This window comes from Pseudoliparis swirei, chromosome 10 (genome assembly GCF_029220125.1).
Source record: "Pseudoliparis swirei isolate HS2019 ecotype Mariana Trench chromosome 10, NWPU_hadal_v1, whole genome shotgun sequence".
NCBI lineage: Eukaryota > Metazoa > Chordata > Actinopteri > Perciformes > Liparidae > Pseudoliparis > Pseudoliparis swirei.
In genome coordinates this window covers 9,639,109-9,656,422 of record NC_079397.1, presented here as the reverse complement: position 1 = coordinate 9,656,422, position 17,314 = coordinate 9,639,109, and the positions used below count along the sequence as shown (strand labels likewise).

The 17,314-nt window shown below is 48.8% G+C and overlaps 2 protein-coding genes across 7 annotated transcripts in view; both read right to left on the bottom strand.

Moving 5' to 3' along the window:
* The window catches only part of celsr1a (cadherin EGF LAG seven-pass G-type receptor 1a), an 89,925-nt gene extending 79,092 nt beyond the window's left edge, over positions 1-10,833 (bottom strand). For all 6 annotated transcript variants that reach the window (XM_056424705.1, XM_056424704.1, XM_056424707.1 and 3 more), the window contains exon 1: positions 6,780-10,833. In XM_056424705.1, the coding sequence (XP_056280680.1) occupies positions 6,780-10,314 (3,535 nt within the window). In that variant the 5' untranslated portion in view covers positions 10,315-10,833. The remainder of the gene's footprint in view (positions 1-6,779) is intronic.
* Positions 10,834-11,548: 715 nt separating this feature from the next.
* Positions 11,549-15,150, bottom strand: trmu (tRNA 5-methylaminomethyl-2-thiouridylate methyltransferase). The gene is made up of 11 exons (XM_056424927.1): positions 14,992-15,150; positions 14,719-14,884; positions 14,525-14,631; positions 14,252-14,377; positions 13,973-14,145; positions 13,836-13,889; positions 13,671-13,737; positions 13,376-13,476; positions 13,114-13,258; positions 12,926-13,008; positions 11,549-12,805 (listed from the first exon to the last, which is right to left on the bottom strand). The coding sequence occupies exons 1-11, from the start codon at positions 15,071-15,073 to the stop codon at positions 12,656-12,658; spliced, it is 1,254 nt and encodes a 417-aa protein (XP_056280902.1). The 5' UTR covers positions 15,074-15,150; the 3' UTR covers positions 11,549-12,655.
* Between the last annotated feature and the right edge of the window lie 2,164 nt (positions 15,151-17,314).

Genomic DNA, 17,314 nt, shown 5'->3' with positions numbered 1-17,314 from the left:
TTCAGGAAACGCGTTGACATAAATGTTTTCATCCGAACTCTTAACTCAAAAAACGTTTCTAGTCTATTTAAACATATTTTTCTAAAATCATAAAGGGGCATTTCTTCTATCAAAGGATAGTTTTGTCGATATACATTTTTTTCCCGAAGGGAACCTTTTTTGTTTAGGTCTGGATGAAGCAATGGGGCATAAACATTGAACAGATATGGGTCTGTTTGTGCCAGTGAACTCAATCTATTTAAGCTGTTTGTCACTTCATCCTATTACCTGCATTGTCAGCGCCAATGCCAAGTCTTAATAGCTGTGAGGACCATACCCAATGCATTACATGTTGGGCAAATACACAGAGAGCAAGGGTTGGTCCTTAGTAATGGCTGAGATATGAAGTTACAGTTCGTGGCATAAGTAATTACATACAGGATGAGAGCAGAGGTTCCAGCTACACGCCAAACAGCAAAGTATTTGAACTTTTAAAATTGTTACGTATCGTTGAAGAACATTATATTGCTCTTTCTTCTTTGTGTCTTTTTCTGACTTTTCTCAAATATAAATTGAACAGCCAATAATACATTATTTAGCAATATAAAAGACAAAGAATTAAATGTAATAATGGATGCCTTTTGGGATATTATTTCTTGCAGAGAGTTAGATGAGAAGATTGACACAACTCTTACATTGGTAAGATTGCTTTCTGCCACAGATCTGTGTTTTTTAAGAATAGTTCGACAAGACTGCAGCGAGTTAACAGGCCTCAGCTCCTCAGGCCGGTTGTCCATCATTGTTGAGGCCTGGGTGATGGACACTTGGCTTCCTCTGGCCTTCGGCCAAGACTGAAGAACTACCTGGACCCCTCAGACTGAAGTCTGGTTTCCAACAGTTGAACAGTAAATTATGCAGCTAAAGGGCAAACTGTAATTTTAAAGTAACCGGTGAAACATAGAACAGATTCCCAAACTAAGGCTCATTGTGTTGACACAGTCACATGACAGTTCCCATGTGCACCACATAAGTAGATTCGATACATCAGTAAACAATCTGACCTCATGACATGCAACCTACACATGTCAAGTATTTAAACACGTATGTCTAAATGTATCCATGTTGCTGTGACAACAAGTAACTGTCACGTCATTCACATAAGACTGTTGCCATACCACGGCAGCAGAGAGGCCGACTGTCAAAGCCTAAACCTTAGAAACATAAATAAGACTAACTCGTACATCGAGATGAATATTTGTATTGTGTAAAACCATCAAAAATAGATATGAGCCCCAACAGGCTCCCAGTGCACCGAGGCTCCAACCGTCCCCTTATCATCTCCTCTTCTTCTGCCTTCTTCGTCTTCGTTGTCACACCTGTCATTCCCTGTGGCCACATAGCGCCGTATACACCCTCAGCCCCGACCTCACCGCCACTTAACATTCCTGCAGCTGGTCACCGCACATCGTGACGCATGTAATGTCACACTCGTGAGCCGCCGGCGAGCCGCGACGCTCTCTCCCTGCCTCCTCGGTGAGCGGGACAAAGGGGAGTACTGTGTCGTCCGAGTGAGAAAGAATGAAAAGGAAAGGGGACTGAGAGAGGTGTGTCGAGTTACAATCAAGTACGACCCCTCCACCTCCCAAAACCTGTTGGAGTTTGAGTGGGGAAATCACTGTCCTGCAGCATGTAAACGAGAGATAACCCTGCCCCTCTTTCTCTGTGTGTGTGTGTGAGACAGAGGGGGATAGGATTGTGGTTGGCATCTGTGTAACAAACCAGATGAAGGCCGTTTCTCACTAAATAGAACACACACACACATATATTAAAAACTTAAAATGTATATACTCACATTTAACGGAAAAAAAGAGAAGAAACTCTCACATATAATCTACACATAACGAGGGGGAAAAGTTACAATCTCACTCTGAATTCCACCACTTCTACTTTGCTGAACCCGGACACACAAAACATGGTTGTTTGCAAACAAACAACCCCCCGCAGCACGCACACTTGCATGCTGGGAAGACACCTCGCTTTCGAGCCCGAGTGAGATGTAAGATTCAGATGCCGCCAAACAAGCAGTGGTAGGTGTGTTAAATGTACCTGTATGTCCCTATGAATAAAGAATAGAAAAATGAAACCTAAGCAGCACACAAAGTAAATTTGAGGTAACGGGAGCAGTTTGACCCCAACCTATCCCACAATCACCTCCTCCTTCTCACAGGCTGTGACGGCATCGGCAGACAGCCTCACATCCTTAAATGTCCCTCCTCTCTCTAGCCTGTAATTGAGTGTTCAGACATGAGAGTCAAACGGTGCCCGACCGATCCTGATCCCGCCCCCCCCCCCCCCCTCCCCTCCCGGCATTTCCACTTCAAACTCCAGCCTCCAGCCCGGAGGCTCACATGCAAACACAGACCCACAAATTAAAGCCCACGGTGGATGTACGAGATTAAGGGCGGGCGCGATTCCTTTTCCCGCTCGTCGAACACACAAACAGGGACATGGAGATGGGGGCAGGGGGGGGGGCAGAGTTATTACAACCTGCACAGTTTTTCCATCACGCACATGCAAAAAGATAAATATATACAGGCACGGAGGCATGCAGACAGGCATGTGGACGGACAGAGAAAGCAAGAAGGGCAGACATTGAATGCGTTTATGGGACAGATTTAGCTTCTGCAACCAAGCAGCGGGACGCCAACACTCTCCAGGCGCACGGCAGAGCGATGGGTGCGCTCCTTTGGAAAAGTAAAGAGAGACGAAGCAAGACCGAGAAGACATGAGACAATGACTCAGAGGGTGAGAGGAAAGAGCAGTGAGATAGGAGCGAAGGAGGGAGGACACAGAGGGGAATGTGGAGAGGGGCGCAGTTTAAAGGCATTCTTAGGAATGAATGGGATCTCCCAATATCAATTACCGACAGTGCCAAGCCTGGGAATGGCAGCATATCTTACACACACACTGCAGGAGAACATATGAGCTGCTGCGAACAGGACGGAAGCACACAGGCTCCATCCATGCAGACGGCAGCTGTTTGAAACACACACATATGCGCTTGTTATTGTAGTTATTCCACTTTACCTCTCTTCATTTTGACTTTTGACTATAGCCACTAAGGGCCACATAGACAATATCACTCTTTCACACGTCTTCTTTCAGTCTCCAACCCCCCTCCCTCTCTCTATTCCCCATCCATCAGATTGGGAGGTCAGAAGTCATGTGTAGAAAGGTTCAGGGTCATTTCCCTCCGCTGGGCGTGTGTGTAAAACCCCATGTCCTGCTTTGATCTCACAGGTGAGAGGTCACGTGTGTGTCATCACCGCCCTCCGCCACAGCTCAAGAGAGGAGTCGCTTCTCGCTTGTTGGAACATCGAACATGTGAGGGTTACCTGGGGGGAAAGACGGGGGAAACGCAGAACAGGAGTCTGACAGGAGGATATTTGTTCCATGACTCCCAGGGTAGTCATTTGTCTTTCCCAATGTGCGCTCTTGTTCGTGGCCAAATAAGGATTTGAAACCACGGACAAGGGATGGATGCAGAACAGAGGAAGACTACTTGCTGGATCAGGTTATGATGATGATGATAATAATGATGATGATGTGGGAAGAGAGAATGAATGAAAAGCTACACAATTCATACAGAGGGCAGGCCCAACACTCACAGTGTATTGCACAAGAGCAACTGCGCCTCCCGACGAAGAGACACCTTTCCTTATAAATAAAGTGGCTTTCACAGGAATGCTTTTAAGTGGAAGGTCAGTGGGTGCACACATAAAATAGGTACAAAGCTGAAGCTCTTGTGTCACAGTAGGAATCTAAGTATGTGTATTGAAAGGGGAAGAAGGAAGCAGAGAAATTGTGTGTTGGAGGGGGGAGGGCGAGGAGGGAGGGGGGGGACGAGAACATAAATGTAAAAAAGCTGAACTATGCAACTCCTCGAACGGGATTAAGAGCCAAACCGAAGGCATGGAAGCTCAGTGAAGAAATCCCCATGGGGGAAACAAGGGGGAGGACTGTGTGTGTGTGTGTGTGTGCGTGCGTGCGTGTAGCGGCACGCCGTCCCGCTCACCGAGGTTAAGGAAAAAGATCAGAGTCGAGGTGAAAAAAATAATTAGGCTGTAGCATCAATCATGCATCCTCCTTCAGGTGAGAATGATACAACTCGACTCCGCCTATAGCCGGTCGGTGCAAGCTTTTTAAACTTTGGCCGTTGTGAGCCCCACATAGCTGGTTGAATGTTTCCCATAAAGAAAGAAGAAGAAAAAGAAATGAAAGATAAAAGAATGTGGTGGTTACATGGGCGAATAAGCTGACAGTGGCGGCTTATTCACAACACGATCTTGGCATCAGATAATGGGGTCTGACTATCAGTTCTGGAAATCAAAATCTGGGAGTGTAATTGTGTTTGCAACCACAAAACAAATTGGTGAAATGAGGATTCGAGGGTTTCCTGTGTAGCACTGCGGGCTAATTTTGACTAGTAAGCAATCCCAGACCTGTCATTGACTGGAAGGGGCTCAGCGTGTGACACCCTGAGAGTTTAAAAACAGAAGAGAAAGCAACGATAGAGGAGCACTACGCTGAAATACAACTGTGTTATGTGTGGCAGTTTGATATTGCCGGTTAGAAAACAGAGCGAAGGGTTTTAAGTAAGATTGGGAGTTAAGCTAAGAGCTCTTACATGAGAATACATAGCCTTTAGCTATTCAGCAACACACACACACACACACACCAGCACAAGATAGTGTTGTGGCGAGCAGGTTGTTGAAAGTGAGTGCATCTCGGGAGAGTTATCAGGGCGTTCTTGTGTTTCATCAACATTCTCAGGCCTTCTGTTCGCCACAATAAAAGCGCCTGCGCTTCGACAGGTTCAGGGAAGAGCTTTGATTAAGAGGATTTAAGGAGAACGATCTCCTCCAGCAACCAAGATGTTCACTGATACATCAACAGATCGAATACCGGTTCGACTCGGGCCCTCGACATGGGGCCGATGAATGAGAAAAGAAAACAACAACCACGCAATAAAACTAAATATGCCAAAAGAGAATATGGGAGACCATTTGAGCCCGAGACACAATCTGAGAAGTGCTATTAGCTCACCAACCCCCTCAGGCCTTCCTCTCCCAAGAACCCGGGGGTTGAAAGGTCAAGACAGCAGCGGTAATGGTTACCTAACACTTGACATCAGTCTGAGCCACCCCCCCCCCCCCCCCCACAAAAAGAAAGAAAGAGGGGGGTGACAACCACATGATTGCTTATAGTTGTGTCTGCACCCACTCATGGGTACAAGAACAAAAAAGGGGTCCAATCCCCTTTGGGACCATTATGAGGTCACTGTTGTCTGGGATAGGCGAGAGCCGTCAGCTGTTCCCCACAAACATGAATGCAGTGAATGAGGGCGGCAAGGCCGGTGGCTATTGTGGTCAGTCGCTGCTCCACAGGTTGTCTATAAGGGCCATAAAGCACTTAGAAAAGGACAGTTTGCCCTTTGTCCAAGATAAAGACAGGGCACAAGTCCTTTAAGAAAAACACTGTTGGAGAAAAAGGGGTGACATCTGGGGGAAGCCTTCCACTGCCCAATGAACCATGGTGTATAACAATGCCGCTTTAAGTCCTGCTCAAGAACACTACACTGCTGGCAAAGGGGTCAAATGCCCCTGAAATGAAATGATCAAAGAGAAATATGAAAGTTGACCCCAAGAAACGCTTTGCTAAACGTTCTGGGAATTATTTCTAGCCGTCGAAAATGATGAAAAGCGTTAAAAATAACCATGAATTTGATTAGATTAAATACTGTGAGCGTGGGCTTGCCCCAGTGCATCCTGGTCCATAGGAGCTCATTTACATCACTGTAGTATGTGCGATACGCATTCCTTAGTTTAAAGAGATGATGAAATGACACGGAGGTCGAGCTGTGTTGGGCTGTTTGCCCATTTCAGGGCTTAATGTGCTTTAAAAGATCAACCAGAGAGATGGAGAATGAGAAAAGAAAAGACGGTCGAGCAACCAGTTGTCAACAGGTGACAGAGTCGTGTGTGTGTGTGTGTGTGTGTGCATGTGTGCGTGCGTGTACGCTTGACTCTTGCAAGTGAGGAGTGAGTGCTCAGTGTTTGCCTTCGTCTAATCTTTAACCATGAAAGAACAAAGTCTGCTGCTGTGGTGGGGGAGAAAAAATCGACTTACGGCCTTTTGTTTCTGCAAGACCTCGTAATATTAACACGCGAATAATCCAAACACATATTTTAAAGTTATAAAAGTGCGTGCGAGATACCATCCACATCATCGTAGGTTATTCTGGTGAAATCACGGGAGACATCTCGCCACAAGATGTGCATCAATCTTTCCGCCGCGCACATCCACCATGTTCAGCCACTTCAAAAAGAGTGCAGCTTATATGCTCCGAGGGAGGGAAGTCAGGTGCGTGTGTGTGTGCACGAGTGTGCATCAGACACCCACAGATGTGCGAGAACAAAGCGGCTCAGTTATCAGGGTGCCCTGCTAATATAACACCTTCTTTTTTATGAACTCAACCAACCACTTGCACACAATACATTCATCATCCGAATGGCACAAAAGCGGCACAACCGGATCCTGCATATGCCTGCAGCCAACACTCAACACACAGTCAGCGCCACAGCCGAAACCTGCCCTCGGTCTCTAGTCAACAGCAGATTGTGTATTGACTGAGTGCATCTCATGCGGTGATGTCCAAATGTCCATTTTTAACACATTTTATCACCCTGTTGCACACGGAACTGACATGGAAAAAAGGTTAAAGGAATGTTCTTTCTTACCTGAGACAGAAATGGTCATGGGTGCTTCTAGGGTCCTGTCATTGTCCAGGTCTCTGCTCAGCCTCAGATCCCCCGTGTCCTCGTTCAACAGCAGCAGGTTGAGCTCATTTCCAGACTCAAACTTGTACCGTAGCTTATCCGACACATCCGGGTCATGAGCTGGTACCTTTCCTATTATTCCTGCTGGGAAGCTGTTGGACTTGTTGGTGATGTAGTTGTTGAAGATAATCTCAAAGTCCTGCAGCACCGGCGTATTGTCATTCATGTCTAGAAGGCGGACGTGCACGGTGGCCCGACTCACCAGCGGAGCCGAGGTGGCCTGGACCACGATGACGTACTCGGTTTTAGCCTCGTAATCCAGGTCTGTGAGCGCGGTGAGGTCGCCGTTAAAGATGTTCAGCTGGAAAACCTCCGGAATATTCCCTTCTACGATCTGGTACATGATCTGAGCGTTGGTGCCCTCGTCGGGGTCAGAGGCGGTGATCCGGGCCACGACGGACCCCACCGGGCTGTTCTCCTCCACGTCGATGAACAGCACGTCCTTCTCGAACACTGGAGCGTTGTCGTTGATGTCTTGGACGACCACGTGGACGGGAACGGACGCCTTCAGCGGCGGAACCCCCCTGTCCACAGCGTAGGCCTTCAGGTTGTAGACGGGAACATTCTCCCGGTCCAGTTTGCGAGCAGTCCTGATGATGCCAGAGTACGGCTCGATATAGAAATCCCCCTCTCCGTCATCGCCACCCTGAAACGTATAGCTCACCCTGCTGTTGGAGCCAGAGTCTCTATCTGAAGCAGAGATCTGGAGGACGCTGGTAAAGACGGCCGCGTCTTCAAACACGGTCCCTCGGTACCTGTCCCGAAGAAAGTGGGGCGTGTTATCGTTGGCGTCGAGGATGATAATCTCCACATAGGTGGTGTCAGATTTCTGAGGGATGCCATTGTCTCTGGCGATGATGGCCAGCGTGTAGGAGGCCTGGTCCTCATAATCAATCTCCATTTGTGTCGTGATGGCGCCCGTATCCGAGTCGATTTTAAACTGGGGGACGTTGTCCTCCATCACGTACGTGATGCGAGCGTTCTCCCCCGTGTCCTCGTCCGTCGCGCTGATCATCACCGCGACGGAGCCCACCGGCTTATCTTCGCAGAGCGTTATCTGGTAGTTGGCACTTTGGAAGACGGGCCGGTGTGTGTTGGCGTCCGTCACGTTGATGAACACCTGCGCGGTGTCGTAGCGCGTCCCGTCGCTGGCGGTGACCGTCAGGACGTACTGGCGTTCCTGCTTGTAGTCCAAGGGGAGGGCTAAGGTGATGAGCCCGCCGCCGCTCTGGCTCGTGATGGCAAAGCGGTTCCTGGTGTTGCCGCTGGAGATCTGATAGGTCACCACGCTGTTGATGTCCCTGTCCACGGCGGTCATTGTCAGAACGCTGGTACCCACCACAGCGTCCTCGTTGATCTTCAGCGAGTAGACTTTCTCGGTAAAAGTGGGCACGTTGTCGTTCACGTCGAGCACCGTGATGCTGACGCTGGCCGAGGAGGACATCACCGGTATCCCGTGATCTCTCGCCTCCACGCCAAAGGTGTAGAAGTCCGTGGTCTCCCTGTCCAGCTCTTCGCTCACTGTGATCCAGCCCGTGCTGTTGTTGATCGTGAACGGAAAACCCGGTGCGGTGTCAGTTAACCGGTACTCCAACAGGGCGTTTTCGCCAGAGTCGCTATCAATGGCTTGAATGTGGATCACAGAGTAACCGACGGCCACATTTTCCAACACCGACGCCTGAAAAGGCGTGCTGACAAACATGGGGGCGTTGTCGTTCACGTCCACCACTTGCACCACCACCATCCCCGTGCCGTTTATCAGGGGAGGCCTGCCACCGTCCTGAGCCTTGATTCGCAAATTATACTCTCGAATCATCTCGTAGTCCAGAGGGTTGATGATGTCAATCACGCCGGTGGGGGAGTGGATGTAGAACTGTCCTTTAACGTTGCCACTGATGATGCTGAAATGAACTTTGCCGTTGTTCCCCTCGTCCGTGTCCTTAGCGTCCACCTGGATGACTCTGGTGTTGACGGCCACGTTCTCCGGGATCTGGACGACGTACCTCTTCTCAGTGAACTGCGGGTAGTTGTCGTTCTCGTCCTCCACGGTGATCTTGACGGTGGCGGTGGCGCTGCGGGGGCCCGGGTCTTTGCCCTGGTCGTTGGCCTCAACGATGAGCTGGTACTTGGCCCGGGTCTCCCTGTCGGGCCGCTCTCTGATCCTCACCAGGCCGTTTCGGGAGTCGATTTCAAACAAAGAGTTGACTCCGTCGCCGTTGACAATTTTATAAATCATGTTGGCGTTGGAGGGCGCATCCCCGTCTGTGGCTCGGATGGTCATCACTTCGAACCCCGTTTCAACATTCTCCCGGATGCTAACCCGGTACTCAGTTTGCTCAAACACCGGTCGGTGGTCATTAGTGTCACTCACAGTGACGGTGAGGTAAGTAGTGGCGGATCTAATGGGGGAGCCATTGTCAATTACAGTGACTTTGAAAACATGCGTGTCTTTGACTTCTCTGTCCAGCGGCTGGACGGTTGTTATGCTCCCTGTCCGAGAGTCTATGTCGAAAAAGTCGTTGGACCGGCTGTCAAACAAGGCTTCCATGCTGTACTCCAGCCTCCCTGCATCCCCATCATCCGGGTCAGTGGCTTTCAGGGTGATGACCCGCGTGCCGGCCGGCTCATTCTCCGGGATGGACACCTGATAGTTGGGCAGCTGGAACTGAGGAGACGCGTTCGCCTGTCGCTTCCCCCTGCGGATCAATGTCCCCGACTTCTGTATGCTTTGCGGGACGAACTCAAGTTGTTGAGGCACTTTCACGAGCGTCAGCCTCAGCAGCACAGAGAGCCCGCCGCCGCGCGCGGAGCTGCGCAGCGCGCACTGCAGAGTCACCGCGCGCTGTCCGCGGCGCTCCAGACACACGTCTTCCGCCAGGAACAGAGCCCCGCGCGTGAACACTGCGCTGAGCTCTTTGCCGACGCACACGCTGTCCGAAAAGGCGATGGTGCGCGTGAAGGTGGGCAAACGTTCCGTGACATTCAGAAGCAGTTTACCTGACGGGAAGCAGGAAGTCGCCTCCAGCTTTGTCAGGTGTGTAATGTGAATGTCGGGCTTACCTGACGATTTCTTTCTCTTGTATTTAATAAAGCAGTCCTGGCCGTGGACAAACACATTGAACTGTGTCAGAATATCGTCCCCGGACGTCCAGGAAACGGTCCTGAAGTAAACAGGCGCCGGGTTCCTCGCCGTGTGCGCGCACTGAACTTTGCGGGACAGACGGATGAGCCCATCGTGTCTCCCAACTTGGAAAAAGCTCTGGATGAATTTTGGGGACAAAGTCCGGTCCAGTTTAGAAGTCCATCCAGGGCCAAGTGACAGGTTCGCCAAAAGGGTCCCGGGCTGTAAGGTGTCCGAGAGGTGTATCTCCAAACACCCCACGAGCGGCACGTTGAACAGGACACAAACCCACATCCAACACATCGGTATCTCCATGCTTGTGAACCTGACAAAATCCCATTCAACTTCACCGAAACTCAACTCTCCCTCTCCCAACAGCGCGTTTTACTTTTAGCCCTCATCGTGAAGTTTCAACGTGGGAAAAGACGCTTGGTATCCATAGTGTCGGCGTCTCCACGGCGCGCAGCAGCTGCGTTTACCCACTCTGAGTTGAAAATGAGTACAAAATGGCTCCGTGGCTCTCCTCCGCCTCCTCCTCCTCCTCCTCTACTCCTCAGAGGCGTATTACCATAAACCTGCTGCGTTCCCCTCTGGGACGCTTTCATGGGGGGGCGGCTTTTTTTTTTTCTCATGGAGATTTAGGAAGTGGACCTGACCGGGTGACCAATGCGCGCAAGTGTATTGTTATTACAATAGGGTGAGAGCTGGGTAAAATTCCTAATGCGTGTTGGAGTGTGTATTGTGTGTACGTTGAAGTGGCTGTAAGCACTGATGGTGTAAAAAATAAATAAACAAGAAAAGCAGTTGAAGTAAGTTTTCAATATCAACAATGGAGAAAAGTATGTTGAGTTATCACACAAATAAACTGATACTAAAAAAAGGTGGATGCAGTTCAATTTGTATCAGTCATTCAAAACCTTGACAAAAATTAAACTAACAAAAGTATTAATTAATTACATTTGTTAAATAACAGTGTCCTCGTGGTGAGAATGTGAAATGGTCATAACTCAGTAATTTGCATATCTCTCTGAAATAAAGAATGACTCCCACTAGATAAGGTTTAATATTTGTGTATTTGCTATTGAAAATAATTAGATAACCATGTAATACAGTATATAATAATTTCCATATTTAGTTTTTGGAACTTGCATTTTCATTTGCCTGTTTCATGATATTTCTCCTCTGTATTCTAATCATTGTTTCCCCAAAAGAAAACCAGTTTTAAGATGAGATGACAAACACGAACTTTCCACTTTTTTTTTAATCTTCGATCATTTCTGGGAAAACAGACACTATGATATATCAAATGTGTATAAGTAGGCTCTGACATAAGTGTCATTAGTATCCAGATAAATATACAAGTATGCTGATCGTGCAACAAAACAATGTTGAGTTCAGAGCAACAGGTTGATGTTGTGTAATAGCGCCCTCTCGTGGATCTCAAACGGCCCGACAGCCATCCACAACTATACTGTATTATTTACTCAACCATTAGCGACTCTGGAAGGCATATTTAGGTGTGGAGGCCGATGAAAAACAATTCAACACATCACTTTTATTCAGGTTTATTCCTTCACCGGTAAAAAGTATTCAGTTTGTAGTTTAGGAAGAACTTGCAACAACGCCATTTGAAAAGAAAGGGCACTTAAAATGTCCAATGTCAAAAGAAAAAAATCCAATTATTTAAAAAAATGGAATCAATATGCATGACAATATAAAGCAGTCCAGTAACAGCTGAGTTTAATATTATCTTTGACTTGAAAACAGAATCAACCGTCTCACAATGTGAGCTGCAATAACAGACACCCGCATTTGCTTTTGTAATCCTATTTGTTTGCGTATATCAAGACAAAAACTTGGAAAAATGAATCACCTTGCTTTTTGAAGATGATTCAAAGAACACAGTCGTCATGGATTAAAATTGATCACCAGCATAAAGTAGGGGTGCAGTCGGCACAGCAGCATGAGTGACAGTCAATCAGGACGGACATGAGCCAACATGGCAGTGATAGGAAAAGTGAATGAATATTCTGAATAAACAAGATGATCACTTTTCAGTCACTTCCACTCACAGATGGGAGGGCCAAACATGGGGTCCACCCTCTCTGGACTCGTCATTAACCCTTGGCTAGCTTTGAATCAATTCCTATTTCCCTGGGTAACTAAGTTTTATTATTATATCAAATATCTATATGAGAAGAAATCACTAAAAAGGACTCAGACTACCAGCGTCATTCAAAGAATAAATAATATTGCTGGGCTGCAGGCCTTTGCGGTGCACGGCAAACAGATCTAAGGACCTCGTGAATGAACTATGGACACTTTACAGAGCATAAATAAAAAAGGCAACGCAACGCACCACGTTCGATTGATACAAAAGTGAACGGACGGAAAAGCCTGAACTTTTTTTTTCTTCATTAAAATGAGGTAGCGGTTACTGAGCAACTCTTGTTATTACGTATTGCACCTCGTCTCCACTCCAGAGTCTGCAGAAGGTTTATCCGAGCAGCCAGAAGATAACCTCAGAAACCATTTTTTTCTCGTCCTATCGTTACATCAAAGTGTTAAGGGGTCTCTAAAACGGCCTCCGTGTCCCACTTCGTCCTCATGATCAGTGTGCTCTACCCGATGCGCCACATCCCCACCGCGGCCGGGCTCAGCCGGCCGGTTCGGGGGTCGCCGGCTCCTTGTGCTGCGCAGCTGCCACCAGCCGCTCTCGGCCCCGCTGCAGAGTGTATTCACTGGGCCCCAGCTGCACGATCTTCCCACTGCCCAGACACTCGTCTCCCTTGTACAGCACGGCGAACTGGGGGAGGAACGTGGAGAAGGGCTAAGAAAGCAGGCACACGCTCCCACTATGAGAAAAGCCTTCTGGCATCATTACTGGAAGGCCCAAGGCTGTATTCTGTAACGCAGGTGCCTTTACCTGTCCAGGTGTCAGAGCTCTGACTGGCTGCGAGAGTGTGATCCACACTGAGCCGTTCATGTTCAGCGTCACTGTGCAGGGAACTGGAAAGCGCCAAAAAAGAGAAGGAACAACAACAAAAAGTGGGTTATATTTGTTCGGTGAAGACTCGTTTCATCAGTGCACATCACGAACAACACACAACTCACTGAGAGGCATCTGGTGGATGAAGCGGAAATGACACTCCATCATCTGGGTCTTGACGAGTTCAGGAGGCGGGTCAAACGTTACCCAGTGGAAGCGGTCCGTCCGCACCGTGTCACGGAAAAGAGCCGGGTGGTTGGTAGTCGGAGCCTGATCGATGACATTTAGGGAACAAAGCAACAGCGAACATTGGTCCAGGTTCACGCAGCGTTGCACGCTTGACGACACCGTAACAAACTAAATGTAAATCCAGAGAAACGTTCTCACCACAAACACATCTCCAGTGTCGATGTCCTTGTCCACCACAAACCAGGGGCCCATCTGCCCACCGATTTTCGCCCTCTGGCCCAGCGTCAAGGTGAACCAGCCTGGACGGACAGACACACGAGGGCAAACGACAAGAGAAGGAGCAGGAAGTACACTGTGAGTCAGTAGTTTGGAACACACGGTTAGAGCATATCCACGGGGATCGGCGAAGCAGAAAATGAAGATATAGCGAATAGCGACTCCGCAGTTCTTCATTTTGGCAGAGAAGTTACGAACTTTCAAACAAGGAACATGCCTTTGTGCCTTCCCTTGACGGTCCCGTCCTCAATGGAGACGAAGTTTCCTGGTTTGGGTTCTAGATACTAGAAACGGGAAGAAAAAGAAACAGTCTATGTTTACAAGTTTCTCTCAAACCAATAAAACTAAAGAAAACAAGGCACATTCGCGTGTTTGAAATTACCTCCAAAATAAAGTTTCCAAAGTTTCTCTCCCCAATGAAGCAGATGCCCATACTCTGGAAAGAACAAGCTTACTGTTGGCACACAATATGAATGCATCCCTTTCGATGTAGCCCTCGTTATTCACATGTGTGGCTACCTCTTTCTTCTTCAGCACGTGGTGAAACCCGGCCTCCGCAGCCATCTTTTTGACAAAGTCTTTGGTGAGTCCGGCCAGCGGGAACATGGTTTGTCGCAAGGCATCCTGGGGGATCTGACTGAGGAAGAAGGTTTGATCTTTGAGAAGATCTGCTCCTTTGTACAACCGTGCGGCTGGGAGGAGGAGAAGAAAAGAAAGAGGAACAAGAACGATTTCTAGAGGGTCTGATGTTAAAAAGCTGGTGCGATGGTGGAATTTCGTTCCCCGTCAAATTCTCACGATTTCTGATCTCAAATCGATCTCTGAAGAGCGTGGACGACGGCGGCGCGGTGTGCGTCTGCTGGAACACCTCTTCGTCCTCCTGCGACGTCATGGCGTAGTGGCCCGTTGCCATGGCGTCGGCGCCTTAGTCAACAACAGCACGACGGGAATGAAACGCTGCATGCATCGTGTGTTCGACACTGAAATCAGTTCAATTCAATCCTCTGATCTACAACTTCCACCCACTGCTGAGCAGATATTAAAACAGTTTATATCGGCAGGTTCACATACCCAGAGTGTTGACGGCATACTTGTGGAAATGGTTGAATTTGATGTGCTTGTTGCATAGTATATCCGGGTTGGGCGTCCTCCCCCTCTCATATTCCTTCAACAGCTGACTGAAAGTGGTAACAGAGAGAGAGACGTTAAAGAGTTACACAATTTAAAAACGTGTTTCTCGATGTATGCATGGCTGCGACAAATACCTGAACACTTCGTGCCAGTACTCTTTGACGTAAGACACCTGGTGGAAGGGGATGTCCAGGGTCTGACACACTCTGTAGGCGTCCTCGCAGTCTTTATCCGCAGTGCACACCCCCGTCTCATCCAGTGAGTCCCAGTTCTTCATAAAGACCCCTGTCACACTGTAACCTTCACATGAAAGAAAATAACTGGTCAGCCGACCATATCTAACATGAGCAAAGTCAGTGCAGGTGTGTGCAAGTGTGCACGGGTCAGACATGACAGGTCGCGCTCACCTCTTCTCTTCAGTAACAACGCCGCGACAGAGCTGTCGACGCCGCCGGACATGGCGCACACCACGTGTCTGATATAACCCATGCTTCTTCTTTTTTTAAAGAAAGTCCCTTCTTTTAATACTATTTTCTTGCGTAACAACTAAAAGTGTCCATTGTCACTTTTCGTGGGTAGCCATGTTTGTGGTCCGTTTAATAATAACGTCCGACGAGAAACAGGTTTTAAACGGAACCAATGTTGCCGCAGAAAAACGTAACATCGCGGAGCTGTCACTTTTTTAAAAGTAGGAGGTCAGTGGGACTAATTAAGCCTCGTGCACGAAACATATCCCTATGTTTTAATTAAAATGGCATTACGTGAGATTTTAAATATATATTTTGTATGCAGAGTTGTAGCTATTTGCAGTCATATTTATGTTTACCATATTTTTGTGCTGTTTCCTATGGAAGTCCATTTATGACAGACAAAAGAACTGAGTAAGGAACATTTAGCTGTGATAATAACAATATCCCCATGTTAAGTTATAATTAAGAGATTGGCATGTTTTTTCCTTCCGTATGATCCTTATTATATTACCTGAGTTGAGTTCTCGTCATCCCCTCCGAGATGCAACCAATGCAAACGATATGCAAAAGGCATAAACTATAATGCTGCGTTCACACCAGCGGTGCAAAGTTTCTCGAAGTTCTGGTATTTATATAATTTGTATCAATTGTGTTATTTATGTTGACTTTGTAAGTAGCCGAGTACATTTCTGCAGAAATGGTCACTGCTGCTGCACACAGAGGTGCGCTGGCTCGCTCGCAGATCGAGGGAGAAGACTCTTTCCAAATTCATTTTAATAACAATACTGAGCAGATCATCAGATATTAGCCTTGCTTAGGGCTGCATACTAATTGGATTGGATTCAATATATTGTCATTGCACAGAGTACAGGTACACAGGCAACGAAATGTATTCTCTGCATTTAACCCATCCTTAGTGTGACAATGCGTCTTGCCGTCACTGGTAGGTTCCCCTTTAAGCACCACGGAATGATCAGCCAGAGCGATAGTTCGTAATGTACTTTATTGGATACGACCGCAGACAGTGTCTCTGCTCCAGCACTCCACCCCGTCTTCAGCCCGTCCAGCTCCTTTTGAAGCCAAAGCCTCGCAGATACACCCCCACAGATTGTCATCAGCTGGTCTGATTGTCCTCAGACCAGCTGATGACAATCAGACACCGTTCCCTGAACCACACCCCCGCTCCACCCACTCTGCAGCCGAGCTTACACACACCCCCCTGCCACATACCTCCACCGCCCGACTTAGGCCGGGGCAACATCCGGCCTAACCTACTCCCCCTCCCCCCCATGAGAGCGGGAGAGGAAGTCGGCCACGACCATCTGTGTCCCCGGCCTATGGATCACCTTGAAATTAAAAGGCTGTAAAGCCAGATACCACCGAGTGATTCGGGCGTTGGTATCTTTCATGCGGTGGAGCCATTGGAGCGGGGCGTGGTCCGACCAGAGGGTGAATGAGCGTCCCAGGAGGTAGTAGCGCAGGGAGTCGACCGCCCACCGGATGGCGAGGCACTCCTCCACCGTGCTGTACCTGCCCTCCCTCTCCGACAGCTTGCGGCTGATGTACAGCACGGGGCGGTCAAACCCCCCTACCTGCTGGGACAAAACGGCCCCCAGCCCTCTGTTCGACGCATCGGTCTGCAGAGTAAAAGGGAGAGAGAAGTTAGGTGTGTGAAGGAGTGGTTCCCCACAGAGAGCTTGCTTTACCTCCTCAAACACCAACTGGCACTGCTCCGTCCACTGGACCGGATCTGAGGCACCTTTCCGGGTCAGGTCAGTCATGGGGCTGGTCAGCTCTGCAAATTTCGGGATGAACCGCCTGTAATAGCCCGCCAGCCCCAAAAACTGCCTCACCTCTTTTTTAGTCTTGGGCCGCGGGCAGGCTGCGATGGCGGCGGTCTTGTCCACCTGAGGCGCACCTGCCCGCGCCCAAGTGGTACCCCAGATACCGTACCTCCCTCCGTCCAACTGCACACTTCCCGGGTTGGCCGTAAGCCCCGCCTGCCTCAGGGACTCCAGCACCGCGCCGACCTGCTGCACATGCTCCGCCCAGGTGGTGCTGTGTATGATCACATCATCCAGGTAGGCGGCAGCATATGCAGCGTGCGGACGCAGCACCCGGTCCATGAGGCGTTGAAAGGTGGCTGGGGCCCCGAACAACCCAAAGGGAAGCGTGGTGAATTGGTATAACCCAAACGGAGTGGAGAAGGCCGTTTTTTCCTTAGACTCTGGCGACAGAGGAATCTGCCAGTAGCCCTTGG